The sequence below is a fragment of the Ochlerotatus camptorhynchus genome, unplaced genomic scaffold (genome assembly GCF_037179485.1).
Source record: "Ochlerotatus camptorhynchus isolate MF236.1 unplaced genomic scaffold, CSIRO-AGI_Acam_v1.1 ptg000196l, whole genome shotgun sequence".
In the NCBI taxonomy this organism is placed as follows: Eukaryota; Metazoa; Arthropoda; class Insecta; order Diptera; family Culicidae; genus Ochlerotatus; species Ochlerotatus camptorhynchus.
This window is the reverse complement of record NW_027040686.1, coordinates 1,595,520-1,620,257: the sequence shown is the minus strand read 5'-3', so window position 1 is coordinate 1,620,257 and position 24,738 is coordinate 1,595,520. Positions and strand designations below refer to the sequence as shown.

The 24,738-nt window shown below is 41.1% G+C and overlaps 1 protein-coding gene across 2 annotated transcripts; it reads left to right on the top strand.

The window, feature by feature from the left end:
- The first annotated feature begins 273 nt into the window (after positions 1-273).
- LOC135702712 (uncharacterized) lies at positions 274-24,738 on the top strand. Of its 2 annotated transcripts, none has more exons than XM_065223754.1 (5): positions 274-973; positions 15,728-16,040; positions 22,297-22,582; positions 22,645-22,969; positions 23,033-24,738. In XM_065223754.1, exons 2-5 carry the CDS (start codon positions 15,743-15,745, stop codon positions 24,254-24,256), a joined length of 2,133 nt encoding a protein of 710 aa, XP_065079826.1. In that variant the 5' UTR covers positions 274-973; positions 15,728-15,742; the 3' UTR covers positions 24,257-24,738. The 2 variants fall into 2 exon arrangements, with proteins under 2 accessions (XP_065079826.1, XP_065079825.1); XM_065223753.1 differs by having other exon boundaries at positions 22,099-22,582.

Here is a 24,738-nt window from a genome sequence, read left to right as displayed (position 1 = left end):
GGCGCCGCTAACAGCAAATCTAATAGTACTTATTAAAACCTCAATCCATTCAACCCACCAGCTCATACAATGCACTAGTGCTCTTGGTAAAACATGCGGCCCATAGCTCTTCAAGCATAAACATCCCAGAACTCACTCTCACGCTCTCACCCGAGTTAGCGATTCTGATAGCACCAGAATAGTGCAGAGTATACAAAAACCACACATTTCCCCCCAATCAGCTCCACACAATCAACCGACAACGACACCGACGAGGTTGCTGGCTACTCGTGGGAGCTTCCGCACGCTCAGAGTGAGAATGTCCTTTGTGCAATGCGGTTCAGCCAAACGGGGCACACGACCGCTCGGTTCGCATAAGAACGGACGGAGGAAAATCTCTAATTCGAGCCAACCAGAACAGGACGTTCATTCAGTATTACAGCAGTAAATAAGCAGCTGCAGCATCGTTTGAAACGTTGGAAATTAGAAAATTGCTAAGTGCGGCAGCAAACATTGCAAAGAGAATTCTATTTTTATCGGAAAATCGCGAAAGGGATGCTGGCGGAAGGAAAATCAATTGCTACCGTGAATCAGCATTGATGTATAGTGTTTTCGTGCATGGCTTTTCTGTTCGGTTTATCCAACCCTGGGTATGAGATGAAATACAACAGATAGTCGCTTCCCGAGAAAGATTCAAGTGAACAATTTGATGTTTGGGCGAACACGGGGCACGAAGTGCGCACTAACTCAATTTCGCCGTCTACGAAGATGATAGATGAAATCGAATGATAAATGTGCAAATCTACTAGTGCCGTCTATAGTGGCTAGAAGTGTGAATTGTGCTCTGGCATTGCTAAGAAAATTTCGCAAAGAGAAATCTGCCTAACGCGTGTGCCTATGTGTGAGTGCTCGCATAGCTGGATGCTGGAAATCCTGTGAATATCCTGTTGGCACTAGAGGAATTGGAGCGACGGCAAAGAAAATTGAGCGAAAGGTAGGATTCTGCTCGTGAGCATCGAACAGCTCGCACGGGGTTGATGAGCTGGGCCGTTGAAATTTGCTTCTTTCACATTTACCAACCGTTCTCTGTTTATGCAAGCGTTCCGAATGTGTTTACAAACGCGAATATATCTATTAGGTGTAGTATGTGCGTACGTGTAGTGCCACTCACTCTGGTTGAAAATAGCGAACAATTTTGAGTGTATCACCGAACATGTGAATTATTTTGGCAAACATTCAATGTTTACTTTTTCCTCATACGTTTGAACTGCGAACCGTACAAACGAACATCGTTGATGACGGTATTGGAATGTTTTATAAACTTGCCATTTACCGGTCGATTGGTAATCGTTTTTTTTTTTTTAACAAGATAGGGTATAGCACTACTTCGGCATATGGAACCCATTTCCGTCATACATGCCAAAAGCAATGAAGACAAACAGCAGCATACAACATACCTAGTTAGGTAGCTTGTTAACATTCATGGTCAGGAGTATACAAAAGTAAACCCTACTGAGTAAATGAGTAGCATGACAAATTATGTTTCCTAGAGGACCCGATTTTAATATTAACACAATTCCTCATCATTAATGTGAAAGAATTCGCAAAATTATCGAACCAGTTATCATATTGTGGTCTATTTTCAGGTAGGGGAAAAGTTGGCTTCGGCAATACCTTATCCTATTATCGTCAGGGGGTAAACAACGTCCTTGAGAGCTCAATTTTGGCATGTGGATATATTGTGTTTCAGAGCAACTATTGGCCAAATTTGAGTGCTCTAGGACTTTGTTTACCCCCTGACGATAATAGGTTAAGGTATTGCCGAAGCCAACATTTCCCCTAACAGATTAAATCTAATGTGAAAAGTGTTTCGGAAGATCGGAAAAAAATAAGGCCACCTTCGGAAAACGTTGATTTTAATAATTATTTTTAATTTGAGAAACAAATCGTTGCGCCCAGCCGAGATAATTTGATAGTTTTCGTGTTCTCTACTACTGCTCATTAATGAATTGATTTGGATAAATTTATTTTCAAGAAAAACATCTTGAAACCCGTAGTTATTAAAAAAAAAACAAATATGGCGATAGCATAAACATTAATTTTCCATAAGTCATTTGCGAAAAAGCTGTTTTGCTTTCATGAAATCGCCAACAAATGCAAAACGTTTTAAAGCGCCTTTTAAGATAATTTCCAGACTGAATTGTTTTTATATGAAGTCATTTTGCTTGATCCTATTCCGTTTAGTTTTATGACGGCATCAATGGTGGTGGCAAAGTTGCCTGGAAAAAGTAAAACGTCAAAATTTGTTAATCTTTCGATAGCTTTGTTGTGCGATCATTGCAACGAGGTTCTACTCCAGTGTCGGATCAACACGCGGTGTGACATCCTCAATAAGAGCGATTTTCATCCATTGGAAGCAGTTCATCAGGAAGTGTGTCTACATTACTTGGAACAGGTGGAAGCACATTCGCTCCCGAAAGGTTTCCCTTCTACCGGATGATGCGATGAAGTTTATGTGCGCTTCCGCTTACTTAGTTTTTTGGAACCCTTGCACCGATTGCAAAATGCAACCACTACTATGGCTCGGAAGGCAGTCGGCTGAAGGCTTCTGAAGTTTCCTGTCGGAAGTTTTCAGCAGTCCCAGTTTGGCACTGATGCATGTTATTCGGATCATCATCGAAACGCAATTTCTGGAGAAGGATGGTCTGTTTTTATTCATAACGTGACGCAAACGCCATTATCATATTTTGTGTATTCCCATCAATTTTAAGCGTCTAATTTGACGGCTTCCAGTGTTTCGTGAATCGTTTTCACTTCACTCTTCTCAGTCGGTTGCTCTGAACGGTTTTGTTGGAGCTGCTGGCCCTCCCAGGAAGTTGTGGAATTGGATTATTTTCCCCTTCCGTCGACAGCATGGCTAGAAATCGACTGTACTTCGGCATTTTCTTGATTCTGTGTTTAAAGCCCCACTCGACTAATTTTGTACAATGTTCCTTCTTCCTTAAGGAAACATTGCGGTGAACAACGCTACGACGTCAGTGGTTCAAGCGCACATCACAACTTACTTTTACGCGCACATTGATACTTTCGATTTGACGGTTATCTTCTGTCGCGAGGACTTGGATTCGCCATCGGGAGTTCTTCAGTAAGCGGTCTTTACGACTGGTTACAGTCGGAAATCGCTTTGAGGAAAAGCAGAGCCTCTGTTTGGACAAAGACTGGTTTATTCTAGTTAGTAGTAAAATTCTTATTTATTTTGATTTGCTATGTGGTTTACAATTGCTAATACAGGGTAAGAGGTTAGCCAAAATGGCTCTTCATCTATGGTGAACTTTTTGATATTGTGTTGTACATGTTGTTTTTTACTGTGTAATGTTTTTCAATTTTCTTCTTGTGAAGTATGTTGTTTGAATGTATTAATTTGTTATTCTACCTACTTACCCTAACTTAACCTAACGTGCCAGATCCCTGACGATCTGCTGATCGGATCGCCTACAGTAATCTCTGAACCTTGCGATGGAGTCAGCTCTCCGTAACTCCAGTGTCTGAAGACCAGCCAGACGGTGGACCTCAGAATTTCTAGTCCGCGGGGGACTGTTAAGGACCATCCTCAGGTTCTTGTTTTGGATCCTTTGGAGTTTGAAGTGATGGCATTTGGCGCAACTCTCCCAGATTGGCATCCCATATTCTATTACGGGAAGGATGATTTGTTTGTAGACAGCAAGCCTATTTTTCAGGGACAGGGTAGACTTCCTGTTCATGAGTGGATACAACGATCTTATCAAGATGTTGCACTTGGTTTTGGTTTTGTCAACGTGCTCTCTGAAAAGAAGCTTGCTGTCTAGTGTTAGCCCGAGATACACGACCTCTTTGGACCATTCCACAACTGAGCCGTTTAAGCAGATCTTATTATTTTCAGACGGAACATGTCTGGGAGGTTTTGAGTGTGGAAAGATGATGACCTGGGTCTTTGCCGCGTTGATACGGATCTTCCAGCTGTTGAAATATTCAGACAGGACGTCCAGGCCTCTCTAAAGTTTGGCAGTCAGAGCTCCGATGACCCTACCCTTGTAGACGATGGATGTGTCATCTGCGAACAGAGACAACGATCCACCATCAGGGAGAGCCGGCATATCGGAGGTGAACAGGTTGAATAGAATGGGGCCAAGGATGCTTCCTTGTGGAACCCCAGCACCGACGTTGAAAGCATCCGATGTGATGCCATTCAAAGAGACTCGGAACGTCCTGTCCGATAGGTAGTTGTTTATTATCTGCACTAGGAAAATTGGAACACCAGGCCATCATGCCAGACATTGTCGAACGCTTTTTCAACGTCCAACAACGCCATTGCAGATGTTTTCGAAACAGACTTGTTCCGTCTGAGAATGTTTGTCACTGGTGGACGGTCGAACGACCTTTCCGAAAACCAAACTGTTCCCCGAGTAAGATGTTGTTTTGTTCGGAAGATGTTAGGAGCCGGTGGTAGACTCCTCTTTCGAACAGTTTTGATAACCCTGAGAGAAGGCTGATTGGTCGATAACTTGAAGGAGAGGAAGGATCCTTCCCAGGTTTCCGGATGGGTATGACTTTAGCTGACTTCCAACACGAGGGGAAGTAGCCAAGTCTGAAGCCAGTGCCAGATGGTTGTAGAATCTGGAACTCAAGTGTTTGAGTTCCAGATTCAGGATGTTGTCGAAACCTGAGGCCTTCATGTTTTTAGATGATTTGATAAAGGCCAACAGTTCGTCAGCCGTAATCTCAAATTCCTCTGGAAAAATGTTAGGAATCTGATGAAGATTGGTTGCGTTTTCAGCAACCTCAGATTCGTGAGGGCTGACGAAGTTTTGTTCGAGATTATGGGAGCTGACGAAGTGTTGACCTATCGCGGCAGCCTTCTCTTCAGGAGTTATCAGATAAACCACTGGGTCGCCGGGACGATCCAGTGGGGTCAGTGGTGGAATGGGTTTTGGCTTATTTTTAAGGATTTTCGTTAGTTTCCAGAAGGGCTTTGCACAATCTGGGAGAGAGCGGATCTTGTTAGCAAGATCTTGATTTCTGAGGTCCACCATCCTGGCTTGGATGGTTTTTGTAAGACGATTGCAATGGGTCTTCAAGACACGTAAACCAGAACGCTGGTATTGCCTTCGGATGGAGTTACGGAGTCTGATGAGATCTCTGGTAATTCTATCAAGGTTCAGAGTATTGCTCACCTGTCTGGATACTGGCACGTGTTGTTTCCTGGCCCGGGATATCGCCTTCTCGATGGAACGCAGACACCGGTCAACGTCTTCGGGCGTCTCCGGAAGGACACCGTAGTCGACAGTGGAGTCGACACAGTGTTGGAACTGCTCCCAGCTGACACGATGGTAGTTGCGTCGGGAAGCTTGGATTCGGTTGACGGATGAGCCTACTTCGGCCACCACCGGATAGTGGTCCGAACTCAGCTCCTGATGGGTCACAGGTAGCGAGATGTTGTCTCCCATGTTGCTGATGAAGATGTCTATCGTGGAGTGAACGCTAGACCGGCTCAACCGAGTGGGACAGTCCGGCGCTAATATGGCGTAGCGAGCCTCTTGCAGGTCGTCATTCAGGATGGTGCCGTTTTGGTTGCGTCGACTGTTGCCCCAAGCCTGATGTTTGGTGTTGGTGCTGGCGACCTAGCGATGATGTACTTTTCGCGCCGTTGAGTTAGTTTGATGATGTCCCTCCGCAGGCCTGATGGTGACTTGCTTGGGGCAGTAGGTCGTAATGATGGTGATAGGGCCGACAGGAGTGGAGACTTCTACCCCTAAAGCTTCGATGGTTTTTAGCTGGAAGCTCGGCAGAAGCCGACAGCAGATGTTTCTCCTTACAGCAATGGCCACTCCTCCTCCCCCGGAGCTGGTTCGATCATGTCTTAGAAGCCGGAAGTCAGGAAGGTAGATGTTTACCTCCGGTTTCAGGTGGGTTTCGGTGATAACGGCAATGTCGATGTTTTGTTTGTTGAGGAAGTCAACGAGCTCGATGATCTTGCTCCAACAAGTCCGTATAACATTCTTGGTCATCTTCCAAGAAGGAACGGCAGGAAGAAGGAACCCGCATCAGCTTATCGCATATCTTATCATTTTTGTACCCCGGTAGACCAGACAAATTCTTTCTAAAATCGCCTCTCTCTCCCACACGTTCGAATGCAACAATACATTTTTCGGCGCAACCAGCCTCGTTCGAAATTCGAACAGTTTCCGCATTTTATAGCTATCTGCAATATAAACAATCGCTCTTTTGACCGGGCAGCACCGGCTTCGTGCAACAAAACAAAGTGCGTATAGAAATGTATCCTTCCCCTTCTCGGCTCGAGACAAACACGTGTTCGTGTAACCGCTACCTCATTGACGCCATTATACGAGTGCACTAATTTCCCCAATCTGATGGTAGTGTTAGCATGCGTGGGCGAGCTACCAGTTACGCCAAATCGACGATCAAATGCATTTGTTTTCAAAAGCTGATACGTCCCTTTGAAAAAGTTATCGAGATTTAGGTTCTGCCCTTGCTTTTGTTTTGATTAATTTTTTATGCTGTTTTTTGGACCTATAGCGCGAGACCACCCCGATATGCATATGCAATCCCACGTTGATATCGCGAATAGCATAGCTAACTCGCTTGAACTCATGATTGAGCCTAACGTTATGATGTTTCAGCGACAGCGTACGATACTTGTTTGCGTTTCAACTTTCGCAATTGGCTTGTCTTCCCAGAAAGGTGTGACCCTTTTCGGTGAACCCGCTTTGGAACTTGTCTGTCAATGACATACGCCAAGACATATGAAAAAGTTTGCGCAGCGGTTTCAACGTACCAGGGTCCAGGACGCTTCCCCAGTCTATGCTAGACAGCACGACGATGATATAACTATGATCAGCTTTCCGAAAGTCGTATGACACGTTTGTTTAAATGTCTTCAAAATCTCGAACGTGACTATCTTGGACATTGACAACCAAAGAAGGATGATGAGGAACTTGCTTTACTAGTGGAGAAGGTGCCGTGGAGATAGCTGGAGCAGTGTCCTGAGCTCTAACGTAAGTACGTTTCCGAAAATTGGGTAAACATGTTTGGAACCTAATTATGAATAATAAAGAAACTGTTATTCTAATTTCAAACATTTAATCTTAATTTAGAGATTTATTCAATAAGCGTCCAATTTCAAAAATTTGAATATTGAATTCTTGAATTTTGAGTTAAACTTCTAAACCATTTGTTTTGTTATTAATATTCTATTGAATGGAGCAGCAAAAATAGCCTTGTCCTATGTCGACAATGCGGTCGTGCTTTGGACACAACCCTTAACTTTTTTTTAGATGTGCACCCCAGTATAGTCCACAAAAACGTAATTTTAAGTCAAAAAACTAAATAATGCAAAAACAACTTTATTGCACATTTAGAAGCATTGTTGTTTAGTTTCCGGTATCCTGGGAATTTCCAGGAAATCACTTTTTTAAATCGATTCTTGGGTAGTTGATTCACGGTAAATTTTAAAACCCTGCACTGAAAATAAAATTTAGTTTATATAGCGAAAACGTTCGTTTGTTACAGGAATCCATTCGTTGTTTTCTGCAACGAAATAGATTCGAAGCTAGTTTTGTTCAAATTGCCACACTCGCTACTGATTTTCGTTCGTATTGGTACTGAAAATTTAATAAAATAAATACGCATTATTCGTGTGTCGACGAAATCTTCGTATCCCAATAAAACACCATTCATACAATGTACGAACACAATACGAAGGATGGAGACGAACCAGCCCAGGGCTGAAATTCTCCTTAATAAAGATATATATATAAAAAAAAAAAAAACACAATACGAAGAGACACGATCATTTCGTTAAAAAAGAAAATCATGTTTCTGGCTATCGTTCTATCTATGAATGCTTTTATTTTGAAATTTATACCACAACAGAATTCTTTAAGTATTTAAATTTGATTTTTGATGGGTTATCGACCGTCTTTCGGCTCCTCCGCGGAATAAACTACTGCGGTGATTTTGATTTCGATGCTACCACATCAAAGTGAAGCTCCCTCCACACCGTATCGCACCTATGCGTGATGGAACCGGTACCTGGGACATAACCGGTAGAAATGTCGAAACCACTACTATTCATCGATTCTAGGAGCCGCTTTCGTAGGCTGTTTTTTTTATCAAAAAATCCCGGTGTTGATGTTCTTCGGAAGTGCAGATATGTTTTAAAAGAAGGCACTTAACAGTAGATTACAGTGATTGGGCATAGTAGAATCAGCGATCCAGGGCAGATCCTTTTCATGATTCTGCAACAAGTCTCAGGTTGAACTCTAAAAGATATTTGTTATTAGTTGTTTATCTTTAATCTGGGATCGGGCTGCTGTTTTCAGTCACAACAGGAAACCCTGAAGGAGAAACCCTTTTTTGCATTATTTGAATATTGAAACTCCATAAATAGCTTACTATGTCCAATTGTTTTCCTTACAAAAATGCCGTTCTACGCATATCTGTCCCATGTTACTTTTGGACGTTTTTCACTTTTGTTCATAAAACAGTACATTTTTAGGTAAATTTTTGAATGAGAATAGAAAAACGTGTTATTTGTTTTGGGCTTATTTAAAAACAACGTCAAGTCTAATTGTCCCATGTTGAAATTCTACACATAACTGTCACACAAAGATTTTTTTACTGAATCTTTTATAAATGAATCGATTTGCGTGCAAGAATGATTGAAACAGTATTTATATGATCAAAAGAAACTCAATGAGTCATTTCAGGAAGAAGAAGCTTTATTTTATGATGAAAATATTAAGAGAAACGGGAATTCATATTAAAACACCAGATTATAGTTCAGATTTCAAACTGTAGCTGAGTGATAATAATCAATTGATAAGAAGCAGTGTAATGATTTTATAATAAACCAAAGACAAAATAACATGATTTAAAGTTCCATTGCATATAGCAACGATGTATAAACATCTTCCAATATTGGCATGATTACAAAAGTACGTATAATTGTCTAAAACAACTCGAAGCAACGCAGTTAACAATCATGGCAATTTCTGTAACTTCATGTGTTCATTCATCTAGTTGATAGCTGCTACCATATTTTGTAGTTAAAATAAGGTTCCTGTTGACTGATTCAGAATATCCCTTGTGGTATAGTCCTATCATAAATTAAGTCGTTAGAATGTTCTCAATATACTACCAAGGATGCATTTGGTTGAATATAATGAAATCCTTACTGTGTGTGTTAACTTTTCCAAAGTCTTTCTTGAAATCATCGAAGTCCACGATCGACAATCTTATTGTGTTCTACACAGAGCATTCATCATTTGTTTCTAAAGATGCCCATACTTATAGGCTTTATAAATGTAGCAAACGATTGCAGCAATGTTAACTCACCTATTGTTGGACTCAGTTAATGATGCAAACCTATGCAAACTATCCACTTTCAAAACTTCGCGGAGAACTCAAGCACGCTCATGTAAACACAACCACAACCACAAGAGTAAAGACGTCAAACGCAACGTGGCCATCAAAGCAACACGAAAAGTAATAGTTCTTAGTGGGACTGATATGCGTAGAATTTCCTACTTCATAGCCAATTTCTCGGCATAACAGTCTCACTGAATTGTTATCGTATAAAAATAAGCTTGACTGATTTCATTGAAGGTAATTTCTGTAGTTTTCACTAAAACAAATTGACTCTGTTGAAATATGAACAATGCTCTAACTTATTTTAAATAATATTTCTTCCAATGAGCAGAAATGATTCGAAACATTATTCACGATTTTCTCAGATGTTACTTTTAGAACATGGCACAGATAAGCGTAGAACGGCAAAAAATGTATACATAAAACTGTGCAGCAACCGAAATTAGACGATATGATTTTTTTCGAAAACGAACAACACATGAAATCCCTCTTATTCGTGGCTTAATTAGCACTTTAAATGATAAGAATTTAGAGATGAATATAATTAGATAAGAACTTTCGTACTGTTCATGAATATTGTCATTGCACGAATGATTTTCGAATTTATTCCAAAGCAGTTTTCACGTCCGCACGAAATTAAGTAGTTGTATTGTACGAATAATGCGTAATGTTGTAAATGTACCTATCGAAAAGCGATACGAATGCTTCGCACATTAGGCGAAAAATTAGTTATATCTACGAAATTCTTTTATACGAAATGAGCTTACGAGAATTAACGAAAAATTTTGCCAGTGTTATCATCAATGTTTTTACATGTTACATGTTACATGTTTTTGAGTTGCTATTTGATCTATTATAGTATATCCCGTGTCTTTAGTATAGTGCATGTCGAACACCTTCATCACTATTGAAAAATAATGAAGCATTCGGTTTTGATACAGTTCTCATTCTTGCCTTCATCGCAAGGAATCGAATCTGATTGAAAGGTCCCCGGGGGTGACTCTGGCGTAGAGGTTAGCATCCATACCTCTCACGCCAAAGTCACGAGTTCAAATCTCACCCCCCGACAAGTCACGATAACCCAAGAGCGTTAAAGTGACTATAATTAAAAAAAAAAAGGTCCCGCTATTTTTACCCTTTAAAGAGTGAGAGCACCCTCCAAAGGCGTTGTCAGCCAAAATTGGATTCCTTAGCAACAAAATTGACACCGATAATGACCATTTATCAGAACCCTAGTCTTCACCCTGGGGGCAAGACAGCTATACTCAGTGTAAATATATTTGCAGCGAGTAAATTTGAGTTACTCACATTTACTCAAAAATTAACAAAGTAGTCTCGATTTTCTAATCAAAGAAAATATCGTCTGACAGCATATTTGGTTTTCAACACGAGTTTAAAACGATCAACAGGAATTATATAATCGTTAGGTTTTGTTGTAATGATCCACAAGATTCCATGTTTCACACAAATTAGACGCTGTTGATTGTGGTATATTTATTATGTAGCTGCTCATTTCAGGCCAGATTGGGTCAGCTCTGGCCATCTTCGTGGGGTTTGGTAACATTAAAAATCATGCCATGGCCAACAACTAAATACAGTGCCGTCACCATCTGTTTATTGCCTAAACTTTTCGCCCATGTTTTCTGTACAATATTTGATTAAATATCCAGCGTCTAATTCCTAAAGCATGGTCGAGTAACATCATAAATCGAATAGAGCATTCTATGAATTTATAGATTGCATAATAAACAAAAATCATATGTTGCCAAAAATGGGAAGGCATTGTATTCTGATGTTGTTGAAAAACATACAGGAATGTATTCTATTATATTTATATATTTGTATAAATTAAGTTTTCACCGAGTTTCTAGGTGTATAAAACATATAAATTGCTACTAACATTGCTCTAACGTTACACACAGAATGAATTTATTGAATTATTTTAGCTTAATTCGAACCTATCAAACCGCACTATAAGTTCCTACACAGAAATTCCAATTAAACCCACTGCTGTTGTGCTGAGTCGTCCAGGTCCGAGGTCCTCGATGGTGGTTCTTCGTCGTTCTTGTTCTATGCTGCGAATGCAGTGCTACGTGTTATCGATGGTGGCGTTCGTCGATGTTGAGCTTATCTTGCAGTTTGGCATAATCGCCATAAAAACCTTCCGTCGACTTTGAAGGGGCAGCTCGAATTTCATTTCGTACACTTGGTATACGAAAGCGCATTTGCAATTCCTTCGCCGAAATGTCTTCCCGGGTGAGCATTGCTAGCGCACCGTTTGCTGCTAGCCCCTCCAGCTTCAGAATGTTTTTAAAATGGGGGAGAACATTTCCAACGTTTTCCCAAAAGCATTCCTGCGTAAGTGGAACGACAAATTAATCTTCTGCACTTTTGGAATATAATTCGAACAAATTATAAGTTTCCTTCTTAAATTAATACTTACTTCGAGGCTCATCGATCAAAGCTGGAACACGTCTACTTACTTTGCTTGACAGCATCAGTTTCAACATTGTTTTCAATATAACATTCAGGTTGCTATGTGTATAATATATTGATCAACGTGAGTTGCTCAGAGTTACTCAAAATTAACTCCGATTTTACTCGTGATCGAAAGCTGTCTTGCCCCCAGTCTTGACCACTTCAAACTAGTGAATAACGAATAGAAGATTAGGAATCACATACATGAAGACTAACTAGCTTATTTTTTACTTGTTTCAAGATCATCATCGGTCCAGGCAACCCAAGGGCTTATCGGCCCTTATTACCGCTGTCACTTCACGGTGAAAAGGCAACTTATCACTCACGGTAACAAGGCATAAAGGGGTAACAAGGACTAAGATGTGTTCCTTTGATTACTGAAAATCCTGTTCCCATAGTTTGAAGTAGTCAGGATTAAGAATTGGTGGTAGATTTTTCAATATGTCGCCGTATGAAGGAGCAAAAATGGATTGGGGAATCGGTAGATAAAGTCACCTATAAGCATGAACGGGAGAGTAAAAAATCTCCTTCCAGTAACTCGTTGTCCTTCTCTGCATCACTGCTAGTCGCTAGTAGGCTCCCGAAAGTCTCCCATGTTATTTCTTATGTGTTTTACGATATTTCGACGTCCATTATCTTTGTATGATGATCTTGAGTTTATAGTTGCATCATATAAAACCATAACACCATTGCGGAAAAAAGACAGTGTCTCCAGGTACTTTCTTAACGAGTATCACTCTATTGTCGTATCGCATGTGCTCCATAGCTCTTGTTTCACTTTTACTTTGTTGACTCCATGGTACCGGAAAAGATATAGATATATACATTATTAGTAATGCTGTGTTATAATCAAAACGGGATGGTCGTTGAGAATGATTCAACGGATGTGAAATGAGGGATCATTTCAATTTAACAAGTATTTCAATACATCATTAAATTTGTTGATAAACAATTAACACATTTTTCAATGTGCTATCTTTATTAATTTTTATACCATATCTTCAATTGATCTTCCCAAGCGCCACATTTCATTCAGGCTCTTTAGAACTGCATGTAGTTAAATATGAAAACACCTTTTAAAGTGAATTGCACATAACAATGTCCAGTGTCATCACTTACTCACACATGAAATCTACCTCGACCAACCAGGCAGCACGCGCCCTAACCCTCACTGAACCAAAGGGCAGGGTTATTACTTAAACCTTATGTTGAACTTAAACTTCATCTTATTTTTGATGAAATATTATTAAGGTTTTGCAGTGGATCAATTTCTCGCAAAGTAATGGTTCCGTTTAGCTTTGTAAATATCGATTTTTATCTACAATCTATCCCACGCAATTCTTCGTTTGTACTGTGATTTATGAAACACAACAAAATAAAAAGTATAGACATTATAAATTGCCGGCGCCACTATCAATGTCAATTATTGTATTCCGATGATGCATCAATGATACCTAATTGCATCAATGATACACTCGTCCGTCCGCAACTTTGAAATATCCCATTCATCAGCATGATAGGGAAGAAAATACGCTCTCATTGGCTACCTCATTCGGTGAGTGTTAGTCATCTATTAAAAGCTATTTTCGATACATGGTATTCAGCATCATGACGGCTAACATGCAGGTCCATTACCGTAGATGACGTTAACAGCTCTGCGTCGTCTCCCAGCACAGATCATACGTTCGTGAGACACGATTTAGCAGATTCCTCACCAATCACCGATATGATTGCAGTAGCTTCATAAATAAATACTGACTAAGAAATTATAAAATATAATAATTCTCGATTAGTTTTTCAAAGTGACGCAATTCTGATGGGGGTGCTAGTTTGCGTGGAACTGCTAAAATTTTCGACAAGTTGGCGTCTGAATCTTTGTTTGCAAAAACAGATACGTAACCGAGAATTCTAGATAGAGCTGAAATTAGGGCGTAACAGCCTTTGTAAACAATGACTTATATCAATGATTTCTAGGAACTCAAGGCACGCCCACACAAACCAACATAACCGTTGGGTACGGGAACTCTTCCCCTACCCGATGGTGTTGTTGATTTGCATTGGCAAGCCTTAAATTTCAAGAAATCATCAAAATAAGTCTTTGTTTACAAAAGCTGTTACGCCCTAAATCCAGCTCCATCTAGAATTGCTCTTTTCAGAGATGTTGCAAAAAGTGGGTTTATCCCAAATGTTGATTAATTTATAACATCACGGTGATGCAAACCGGATGCATGGTACACAACACGAACCAAGGTCGTTTTACAATTCTTGATGGATTCCACTGTTTTATATTTCGCACCACTACCGCTGCATTGTTAGACTACCTACGGTTTATCATTTACACAGAATTTTATGTTAATTAATTGAAGGTGAGACTTTGGATACCGGTTTTGTTGCTCTCCGCTGAATTACCGAACTGGGTGCTCCCTAGGTGATTTGAACGACGGGTTTAGCTAAATTGCTGATGCTTATCGTTAGAACTCGGTTGCAAATGGTCAAATGCAAACGAACCTTTGAACTTTTAGCTGACAACCGCAGACGGAGTGAATGCGGAGTTTAATCAACGCGAGTGATAAATGATTTGTATGCCATTCTGAGCTGCTGGGCCAGGCAGTCGACAGACAGGTAACCTCTGTCATCGACAATAATGGGTACAAATATTTGCATTTAACTTTTGTTCGAAAAAAGTGCGCTCAAATAATGTTAGCAAAAAATGTCCTAAAGTTTGCTTTCACGCCTCACACTCCCGAACTCGCGAAATCTATTAAAGCCATGCTTGATGGCAGCGGCCCCCTGAACGACACACTCTAGACGTCATTGAATTCATGCAGTAGTAGTAGGTACTAGTTGGCGCCCCACAAAAACGACCTTCCCCGTTCATTTCAAGGCCGGCTTTGCTTTCATCTTCCGATGGCAATATTTCGATAATTTATCGCGCCCGAATGAGGAAGAAGTAGTCCAAACAGCACCAGTGAAATGTCTGTTGTACACCAACTATTTAAATGCTCCCGCAAGGTTCTAAATTTAGAACAATTTGCACTGCATCGCGCCAGTCTGTTGGTCGGTCGGTCGGTCGATGCAATGCGAGCGGCGGCTGTTGTTATTAAACATATACGCGTCCGCTGTATGGAACATTGACTGACTGGAGGTAGCAGCAGGTTAGTGTCATTTGAAAACGATGCAATGTGTGGTGCAGTATGACGGTTGCATTTATCTATGTTATTTGCGACCGACGAAGGACTAAGACCGTATAAAATGAGCGTTCTGTTGGTAGGGTTCATACTTCTCGATAAATTTTTAAATAGACCAATGTCTATCACTTGATAAGCTTTCTACCGCGACCTGATCGGTGGATTTGCAATATTGATGCATACAATAAAAAGTTCAAAAATTAAATTAAAAATCGATTTTTTGATCGACAGTTGAGCATCGAACCTATTCAAACATTAATCGCGAATTATCCTTTTCTGATATCCAACGGTGGCTAGCTCTACAGTTCGCCTTTCAAAGGAGCAAACCGACTCACACAGTAGGGAGTAATGAAGTTCCGCTCCTTATACACTCTGCATCCGCTGTTATTTTATACTCCTTTTTTCACAACCGTCGGTTCGAAAATGTGACGGAAGTCGTTTGCTATGAACTCCCTTCCTAGCCCATTCACGCGACCCACGACCGAAGTGCTCAAGAAAGCCTTGAATAGCTGCTTCATCATTTCCAATATCCTGCAAGCGCGCTTCTCCCACCTACTAAATAATCCTCGTTTTGAACCGAGCCAGATGAATAGTAGCTCCCGTGTTGCTTAATGATGCCATATTTGTATCGCTTTTCTCTTCTTTCCTTTTCGCAGCAATGTTCCAACAGCATGAGATCCGGCAACGAATCCGACTGGGAGCCCTTGCTCGACACGGAGGCAAAAACTTCCACTTCATCGGCATCGAGGCGCCCTCCCACCGGACCGGGGGCACCCACTTGTACAGCGAATAGGCGCGAGAACAAAGGCCTTCACCAGGAAAAATGTGGCCGCATCCGGTTGGGAGTGCTGGTGGTGCTCGCGTTCATCACATTCTACCTGTCACTGTCGACGATCAGTATACGTCCTGTGGTGCACCAGATGGTGGTCACTATACCGGACGATGACGAAGATCTTCCGGGACCAAGAGGTAAGAGACAAGACATGAAAGAGTGAGAAAAGTGCGGTTGAAGAAAGCCTATTTTCCTAACGCTTCCTCTATAGGGGAAAACAGCTCAAAATGCACCCCACGGAAAAACGCCAGATGCGATGTTTCATAGCATTCCCCTTTCAATGCATACATTTTACAAGCGGCAGTGCTAGTTTAGTTCATACACTAGCATTTTGGTTCAAAAAATCACATAATTAAGAGTGGAATATCTATGAAAAACCAAATCAGGCGTTTTGCCCAGGGTGCAGTTGTTCCCTGTTTTACCCTACTTGTACAGAAATAGAAAGCTCACATTGCTAACAATGCGGCTTTGCACGACTCCCTCCTTTTTCCTCACATGCTCACAAAGGCTTATACAAACAGGGAACACAAATTCACCCACATTTCGCTTTCCTTTATGCATTTTCAATCTAATCATTTTCCAATCTTCGATGTGTTTGTTTTTGTTTGATGACTGATTTGAATAATTGACCTGTTACGTTTTTCGTTTTTCTTAATTGTATCTTAAAATGGGTCATTTGAAATTCCCTGAATGTATAGGGTAGAATTAGAAAAGGGAAAGCAATTAAATTCAGCGCGGGGTTGGATGGACTGTTTTCCCTTACTTCCAACTGGAGCTACTAAGTACTTTCCCTCAAGATAGTGTTCTTTTGAGCACTTAATATACAATTCTAGCAATCAGAATCATAAGGGCCTAACTGCGATGATCGATTCTCTTTGTATTTCTATATTTAAGTGACACAATTTTCCGATTTTTTTTTTTGTTCGAAGCAGTGACGTAAAATGTTGTAATGAATAGCGAATGCAACATCAAACGCGCCGAGAAGTATTATTTAAGTCGTGTTATTTATTAATAAAAGAGAAAATCGGTGAAGATAATTGATCATCACAGTTAGGCCCTTCTGAACGCTGGAATTATTAACTGAAAGCTTACTGGACCTACTATATTGCACAGGATAAAGGGTGGAACCTCACTCTTTTGTTTTTTCGGAGACTCGATGTTAAGCCAACAAGTGCTTTGCGTCAGAAAATGTAACTAATCTATTTGATTAAGCTTACGAGGGTTTACTTCAAAGCTTTAAGATAAACCTCTCTTATAATAAAACTTATTTAAACAATTAATTTCGTATTTCCATGCAGACTTAAGCAATGCAGATGTAAGATTAATGTAACAGAATTCGATTTTTCATGTGTAACAATTGCAACTCACTTACCCCTCGATTGCAATCAAATGAAGATTGGTTGCCTTTTCTCACGTTAGATGACGTTTCGAATCGTAAGTTTCTGTTCCCTGGATGATGTATGGGAAATCTAAGAGTGAACTATATTCTTAATGTAGTATATTTGGTGGAAGAAGCTAAAAATAGTCAACTCAAATTTAGTGCATTTCTGTTAAGCGTGTACTTTAAAAAATAGCAAACATTGATTTTCAAAGCTGTGTGGAATCTCTTGTCATTTTTGTCTTGGGAAATTTTCATTAAGTTTTTAAGATGGTTACCATAGAGTTCTCTACCACCGTTAGTATTAGTGAGAAGTTGCACTAATACATGTATTTTACTGGTTGAAAATAAAAAACAAACCGCTGCTAAGTCGAACACTTTGACAGCTGATTTCGAGGTTGAAAATAATAAACAAACCGATTTTACAGGGCTGCGCTAGCTAGGTTGTATAAGTGAGATTTTGCGTCGAGAAGTCAATACAAGGGAAACAGAATTTTAAAATACTGCACACGCATTCGTTGAATTCAAATATTTCTATGTGAAAGCTCGAGCTGATTTTAAACTGCTTCCGGGTCAAGACTCTTATACCAACAATCAATTCGAAACTAACGATTTTAAATTGGCTCACTACTTGACTAGCCTATTGGTCCCAAGCAAACGATTAACGTACCCCATTCTAGTCGAAATTCTAGTACTACGCAATGTTTGTTTTGATTCGCTATGATAGTTTGACAGATAGAATGAGGGGTTCATGGATTTTCCTATGTTTCGAGGGGTTCATCGATTAGCTTGGGGCCGAAGATAGTGTAGCATCCTTGCTATTCAATACCATTTGCATTCGGACGGTTTGAAGTCGACAATAAACTTTCCTTCAAATTCCTCAATGTGCTGAGCAGATGTGTATGTTTCTCAAGAACATACATTCGCCAGCTCAGACAACTTTTAGGTTTGCTTCGTGTGCGACCTTCATTGCATGCGGGTAGTAAACATTATTATTCGTCACCATTTATGCACGACCTTCCGAGAGTGCGCGAGTAAGTTGTTATGGTTTGTTTGCCACACTCCGAGTGAGAGGCAATAAATTATTATGCTTTTCTTGCGACCTTTCTCAGGGTTCGCCAACGTTTAGGTTTTGTCTTATTATTATTATGACTTGGACATTGCTGTTCACTTCTGGTCGAGAACTATTTTAAAGTAATAGAACTTTGAATAAACGACACAGTCAGTGATGAACACTCGAGCGGTGTACTATCAACAATCAATACGAAACTAACGATTTTAAATTGGCTCACCACTTTAGTAGCCTATTGGTCCCAAGCAAACGATTAACGTACCCTATTCTAGTTGAAATTCTATTACGACACTATGTTTGTTTTGATTCGCTATGAAAGTTTGACAGATAACATCAGGGGTGTGTGGATTCATGCAGAACATGCAGGGGTGAGTGAAATAGCTTGGGACTGCTTGGGACCATTGTTCTGGTACTGAGTGAGCCAAAAATAATAATGATTTTCTTCGGGACCCAGTTATCTGTCAAACTTTCATAGCGAATCAAAACAAACATAGTGTAGTAATAGAATTTCAACTAGAATAGGGTACGTTAATCGTTTGCTTGGGACCAATAGGCTACTAAAGTGGTGAGCCAATTTAAAATCGTTAGTTTCGTATTGATTGTTGGTACTATCTCGACGACAAATCCACCTCGGTTGCCCCCAACGTTATAATAGTACCAGAGCTGAGCCAAAAAGTTGAGCACGTATCTTCGGGACCTTCTGGTCTTAAGGGCCACTCACATTAGATCCGTTTGCGTTGCGTTGACCTAAATTTGACAGTTAGACAATAGATTTAGCTGTCACTTTGCCGCAACGCGTCCGATCCGGATCTAATGTGCGTGGGCCTTTAGAGTTACCTCTATGCTTATACCATAGAGGTAACTCTAAGACTAGAAGGTCCCAAAGAAATGTGCTCAACTTTTTGGCTCAGCTCTGGTACTCTCTTCGGTCCCAAGCTAATCGATTCACCCCTCGAAACATAGGAAAAACCAATAACCCCTCATTTTACCTGTCAAACTTTCATAGCGAATCAAAACAAACATTGTGCAGTACTAGAATTTCGACTAGAATGGGATACGTTAATCGTTTGCTTGGGACCAATAGGCTAGTCAAGTAGTGAGCCAATTTAAAATCGTTAGTTTCGTATTGATTGTTTCTTATACTGGAAACGGAAGAGAAATCGTTCAGGACAAGTCAAAATCAATCGGACGAAATTTTCAAAAAAATATTTGGTCTGACAAGTGATTTGCACTTGTGAGAGACAGTGCTGAGATTTGTCATTGTCATTGACAGACTTTCGCGCGATATTGACAACATTGTTTATCACATAGTCACTGATTGACTTGATCCTCACAAAATTTTTTTTTCAAAATCTCATTGATTTTTTCGTCATTGACAGAGATTCACTTGGTAACAAAGAGTGCAATTTCATGCCTTCTGAGTCACATTATTGTTATCGTCGGTGCTTCTGCACTTTATCGGCTCCATGTAATTGCTTGATTCAAGTAATTTAATTTCGTTTCACAGCAGCATTGTCACTGACAATTGACATGGTTTCCCTTGACGATGACTGTTAGCTCAAATGAGTGACCAAAGCAGAATTTTGAATATCGCCGTGTATTGTCGAGATTTTGCAGCACTGGTGAGAGAAGAGCAAACTGGCATTATCAATTAGAATATTTACGAGCAGTGTTGGCAAAATATCAAAAAAATCAAATCTCACGAAAACACAAGATCGCGCATGATTTTCGTTAACAAAAATCAACAAGCCATCACCTGCGGTTGATATTGCAAAATGTGAGATCGCAGCTCGGAGTATAAAGGGCCACCCACATTAGATCCGTTTGCGTTGCGTTGACGTAAATTTGACAGTTAGACAATAGATTTAGCTGTCAGTTTGCCGCAACGCGTCCGATCTGGATCTAATGTGCGTTGGCCTTAAAGCTAACAAAACTCACCAGCTGCAAATCTCACCAAATTGTGGTTAGCAGCAGTCACTTCGTAAAAAACGGAATAGCATCATTATACCTTCTCTTTCTAAGAAAATGAAGGGCAATTTGCTTATCATTATGCCATCACTGCTTACGTGAGAGATTGTTTCATCTAATGTATATTGCCTTTATACCCTACACACTTAATTTTGTTTGTCGAATCTCGGAAATGTTTGACGAGATTTGCACAGCCGACCTCTCCCGGTAAACATATTTTGCCGAGATCTCAGCAAACATGACGTGCGGTAGCTGAGTCTCGGAAAATGTTCTGCTGAATCTCAGAGAACAACCGTCATGTTAGCTGAGATCTCAGTAAAACTTAATGCTGTGAAAATCTCGGCAAACTAACGGCGCAGGTGGTGTAGTGGTAAGCGTAATTACCTCTCACCCCAGTAGGCCTGGGTTCAATCCCAGTCGGCACCGCCGGGATGTTCTATGACATAACATCGCTGATCACGGGAAGTAAGCCGTTGGTCGCCGGTTCATGAGTTGATGGGTCGATAGGTAGGGTCCAGGTGTGGGAGCTGCCTCCCTGGTGTCGGTAGCATTGATGCTCAGCACGGAAAATAAGATCAACGGAAAAGAAATCAAGGAAAAATAAATCTCGGAAAACAATTTCCGAGCTGGTGAAAACAAAACTAAAGGCACAGGCAATGAATGACAGCAGAAGTGGAACGGCAGCGGCAGCTAAAAGGCCCGATTTGAGTAGGCCTACTTGTCGGCCTACTAGTTTGAACCAAATCGACTTCGATTAGGCATCTAGATGTCATTTGTGACAACTGTCAAGCTTTACGTTTCCGTTCCGCTTCCGCCCACATTGCGTTTGGGCCTTAAGTGTGTAAGCTACACGGCGAATGAGAACGACCCAAATTTGAGTTTAGTTCACTCATAATCGCCAAATGTGCAGGATCTCAGCGGTGAGTAAATTTGCCTCATGTTTTCCCAGCTTTTTCCAGGATGTTCCAGGGAAAAATTCCCGAATTTGAGGAAATTAAAGATTCGATTCACTCAGTCTATTGGTACTACTCCGAGACTGAATGAAATTTTCGTCAATTTCCTCATTTTCCGACATATTTTTTAGGTTTTCCACAAGAAACCATGAGACAAATTTTACTCATCGCTGAGTTCCTGCACTTTTGGCGATTATGAGTGAACTAAATTCAAATTTGGGTCGTTTTCATTCACCGTGTAGCTGTGAGATGAAAATACCGCCAGTGTGCTTTCTTTTCTGGATTCCTTGATACCTGCTAAAAAGATACCATTTGTGGTCAGTTTTCCTACTACCAAAGATCAGGCAGCTTTTACTATAACGGTACCTCTCTGAAGGCGTAACTGCAAATTTACTTAGAGAACGTTAGAATTCATATTGGTTCCATGTTGGTATTCCATCAGCTGAATTATCCATCTCATTTGTTTATGTTTATTAATGTTATTTATATAATTAATCAATCAATCATTCACTGATCATTTCTTAACCCTTTCCCATTGTCCCACACTACAAAATGTTAGGGAAAGAACTACTATTTGTTTCCATACGATTGGTTTTAATGTTTTCAATGTGTTTCTTTTCGTTTCCATGTTTTGTCCCTGTTTCCGAATCAATGTTGAACGCCAACCCACTCAACGGCAATTAAAACACCCGAATCCCGATGACCACTGTATGAACTCTATGTTGCACGCTGGTTTTTATCTGTTACACCAAATAAAATATATCACGAAACCTGCACCTCGCTATCGCTACAAACCTTAATGCAATAAACCAAAAAAAAAAAAGGCCTAGCCTCATCGAAAGTAGTATTTGAATCCTCAACCAACAAAATCATTCCCGTTATTCCAAACACACTTACCAACCACCGTGCGGTGCCACAACCCAAACATTCCAACAACGTTGATGATGACGATGCCATGACCCTCATCACATCCATCACCGGCACCACCCCACCTAACTCCAATGCAACGACGTCCAATGCAGTGCCAAAGGGATTCATCGTTTGGGGACCGGGATGTCAGATCCTGGACCTGGATCCACTGGCCGATGACGTGATGCGGCTGTTTCATAAGGAGAGGTTCATTCCATGTTCGTCGAAGCATCCGCTCACCATGATCGAGCAGAAACCGCTCGAGAACGACACGGTTGTGCTACGGTTCCATCGAGACCGAGTTGCGGCGCATCTGCCGCACTACATGAAGTACATCGAATGCTGCTACCAGAGCATCGAACGGTCCGGGGTCAACGAAAAGGCTGATACAAATTTTAAGTGAGTTGAACATTGTAATGCTGAAATAAGTCATAGTGTGACGGTTCTTTTCGATTTTCCAGCTTAAGTGAGTGTAAATATTTTTCCAACGACGTCCAACTACCGCCAAATGTAACCAACGGAGTAATGGTTCGCTGCAAGGGGAGTGTTTCGGAGACCAGTAAAACTCGCAAGTCGGTCTACACGAACGTGCATGCGATCGTCCGGGCGAAACCGGCAATACGGGAACGGCTAGATAGGTATCGCGATAGCTACAAGCAACGACCGCTCAGTGTGCTGATGGTTGGGATTGATAGCATTTCACGGCTCAATCTTATCCGAGCGATGCCACACACTGCACAACACCTATACGATACGGGATGGTTCGAACTGAAAGGGTACAACAAGGTGAGTTGAGATGGGTGGAGATCAATGTAGATATGTTGGACTGATACAGTTTTATACCCGTAGATCGACGACAACACGTTCCCGAACCTGATGGCAATCCTGACTGGATACAACAGTTCCCTAGCGTACGATACTTGTAATCCTCGTAAGGTGGGTCAGTTGGAGACGTGTCCATTCGTGTGGAACATGTTTGCCAACAGCGGCTACGTAACTGCCTACGCTGAAGACGAAGCCAGTATCAACACGTTTAACTACCACAAGTATGGATTCGTCAAACCCCCGACGGACTACTACTTAAGACCGATGGCACTGGCCGCAGAGAAGAATCTTGTCAAGAAAACGAAGAACTCTCTAACCTTCTGTCTGGGCTACCAGAACTATGCAGATTTCATATACCAGTACGCTCTGGACTTTGCAACGTTCTATAAGGATGAGCCCAGCTTTGGGCTATTTTGGACTAATACGTTCAGTCACAACGATATCAGCGATCCTTCATCCATGGACCTACGGATCAAGTACTACCTTGAAGAGCTAGAGGAGAGAGGCATCCTTAACAGCAGTATGGTGGTGTTCTTCAGCGATCATGGATTACGGTTCGGAGCAGTTCGATCGTTGCTAACCGGGTGGCTCGAAGAGCGATTACCCTTTATGTTCCTCTGGTTACCGGAGTGGTTCAAAGAACAACACCCGGAAGCTGTCGAAGCGTTGAAGATCAACCGAAACCGTTTGACAAACCCTTACGATCTACACGCAACGCTGAAGCACGTCCTAGAGCTATCGGAACGGGTCGACAACCTTCCACCACCGCTGAGTTGCCCTAACTGTCAGAGCCTATTCCAAGAAATGCCCTGGAATCGGTCCTGTGAAGAAACGTCCATCGCATCGCACTGGTGCACCTGCTCAAACTTTGAAAAGATACACAAAGACTCCAAAATTGTGCACGAAGTAGTTAGCTTCGTGATCGATTCGATCAATCGCGATCTGGAGGATTATGAGAAAAATTTAACCAAGAAACTTTGTGCCAAGATACAGCTGAAATCGATCTCGTTGGCCAAGGTGGCCAGGCACCCGGACGCGGACGTACCCCACACCGACTATCTATTGATATTTGACGGGAAGCCCGGAGCGGGCAAGTTCGAGTCAACGGTGAGGCATTACACCCGGCGCAAGTCGTTCGAGATTACCGGATCGATCAGCCGGCTGAATGAGTATGCTAGTCAGAGCGAGTGTATGCACGTGGATTATCTGAGAAAGTATTGCTACTGTTTGCGGAAGAGAGGTGGATAAGATTTGCGGTAGCAGCTCGGAGAGGATATGGAGGTTCCATGTGCGGTTAATTTGACAATAAGTGTGCTAAGATGGACATTTTTCGTAGGCTCCCATTCTAACAAATGATCTTGAATTCAATTCGTGTTCCAATAACTAAAGGTCCTTTTTTATTATTTGTGATTTTAGGTACAAAGATGAGCTGTTTTTAATTAAAAGTCGTTCAAGTATATTAGAAGAAAACAAGATGGCAACCGAAGGAAATTCAAGAACAGCAAATATCTCAAAAATTGCAAGCAGCAGCAACGTTGCCAATTAAGCATTCATTTTGCAATGATTCATGTGCTTTACAACTTTCACAGTATGTATTCAATTGGGTTCTTTAAGAGTATTAAAATTGGAACCGTAATCCAAAATTTCATCAATTTCGGTACACCAGCCATTCCATAGCAAAACGATAAAGTGGTTTTAAGAATTTCGTAATAATTGCTAGTTTTGTTCTA

Coding starts and splice junctions, on each gene's coding strand:
- LOC135702712 (XM_065223753.1), top strand. CDS start 15,743: ATGAGATCCGGCAACGAATCCGACTGGGAGCCCTTGCTCGACACGGAG. Junction 16,041..22,098: donor AGATCTTCCGGGACCAAGAG/GTAAGAGACAAG, acceptor AAAAAAAAAAAG/GCCTAGCCTCATCGAAAGTA. Junction 22,583..22,644: donor AAGGCTGATACAAATTTTAA/GTGAGTTGAACA, acceptor TCGATTTTCCAG/CTTAAGTGAGTGTAAATATT.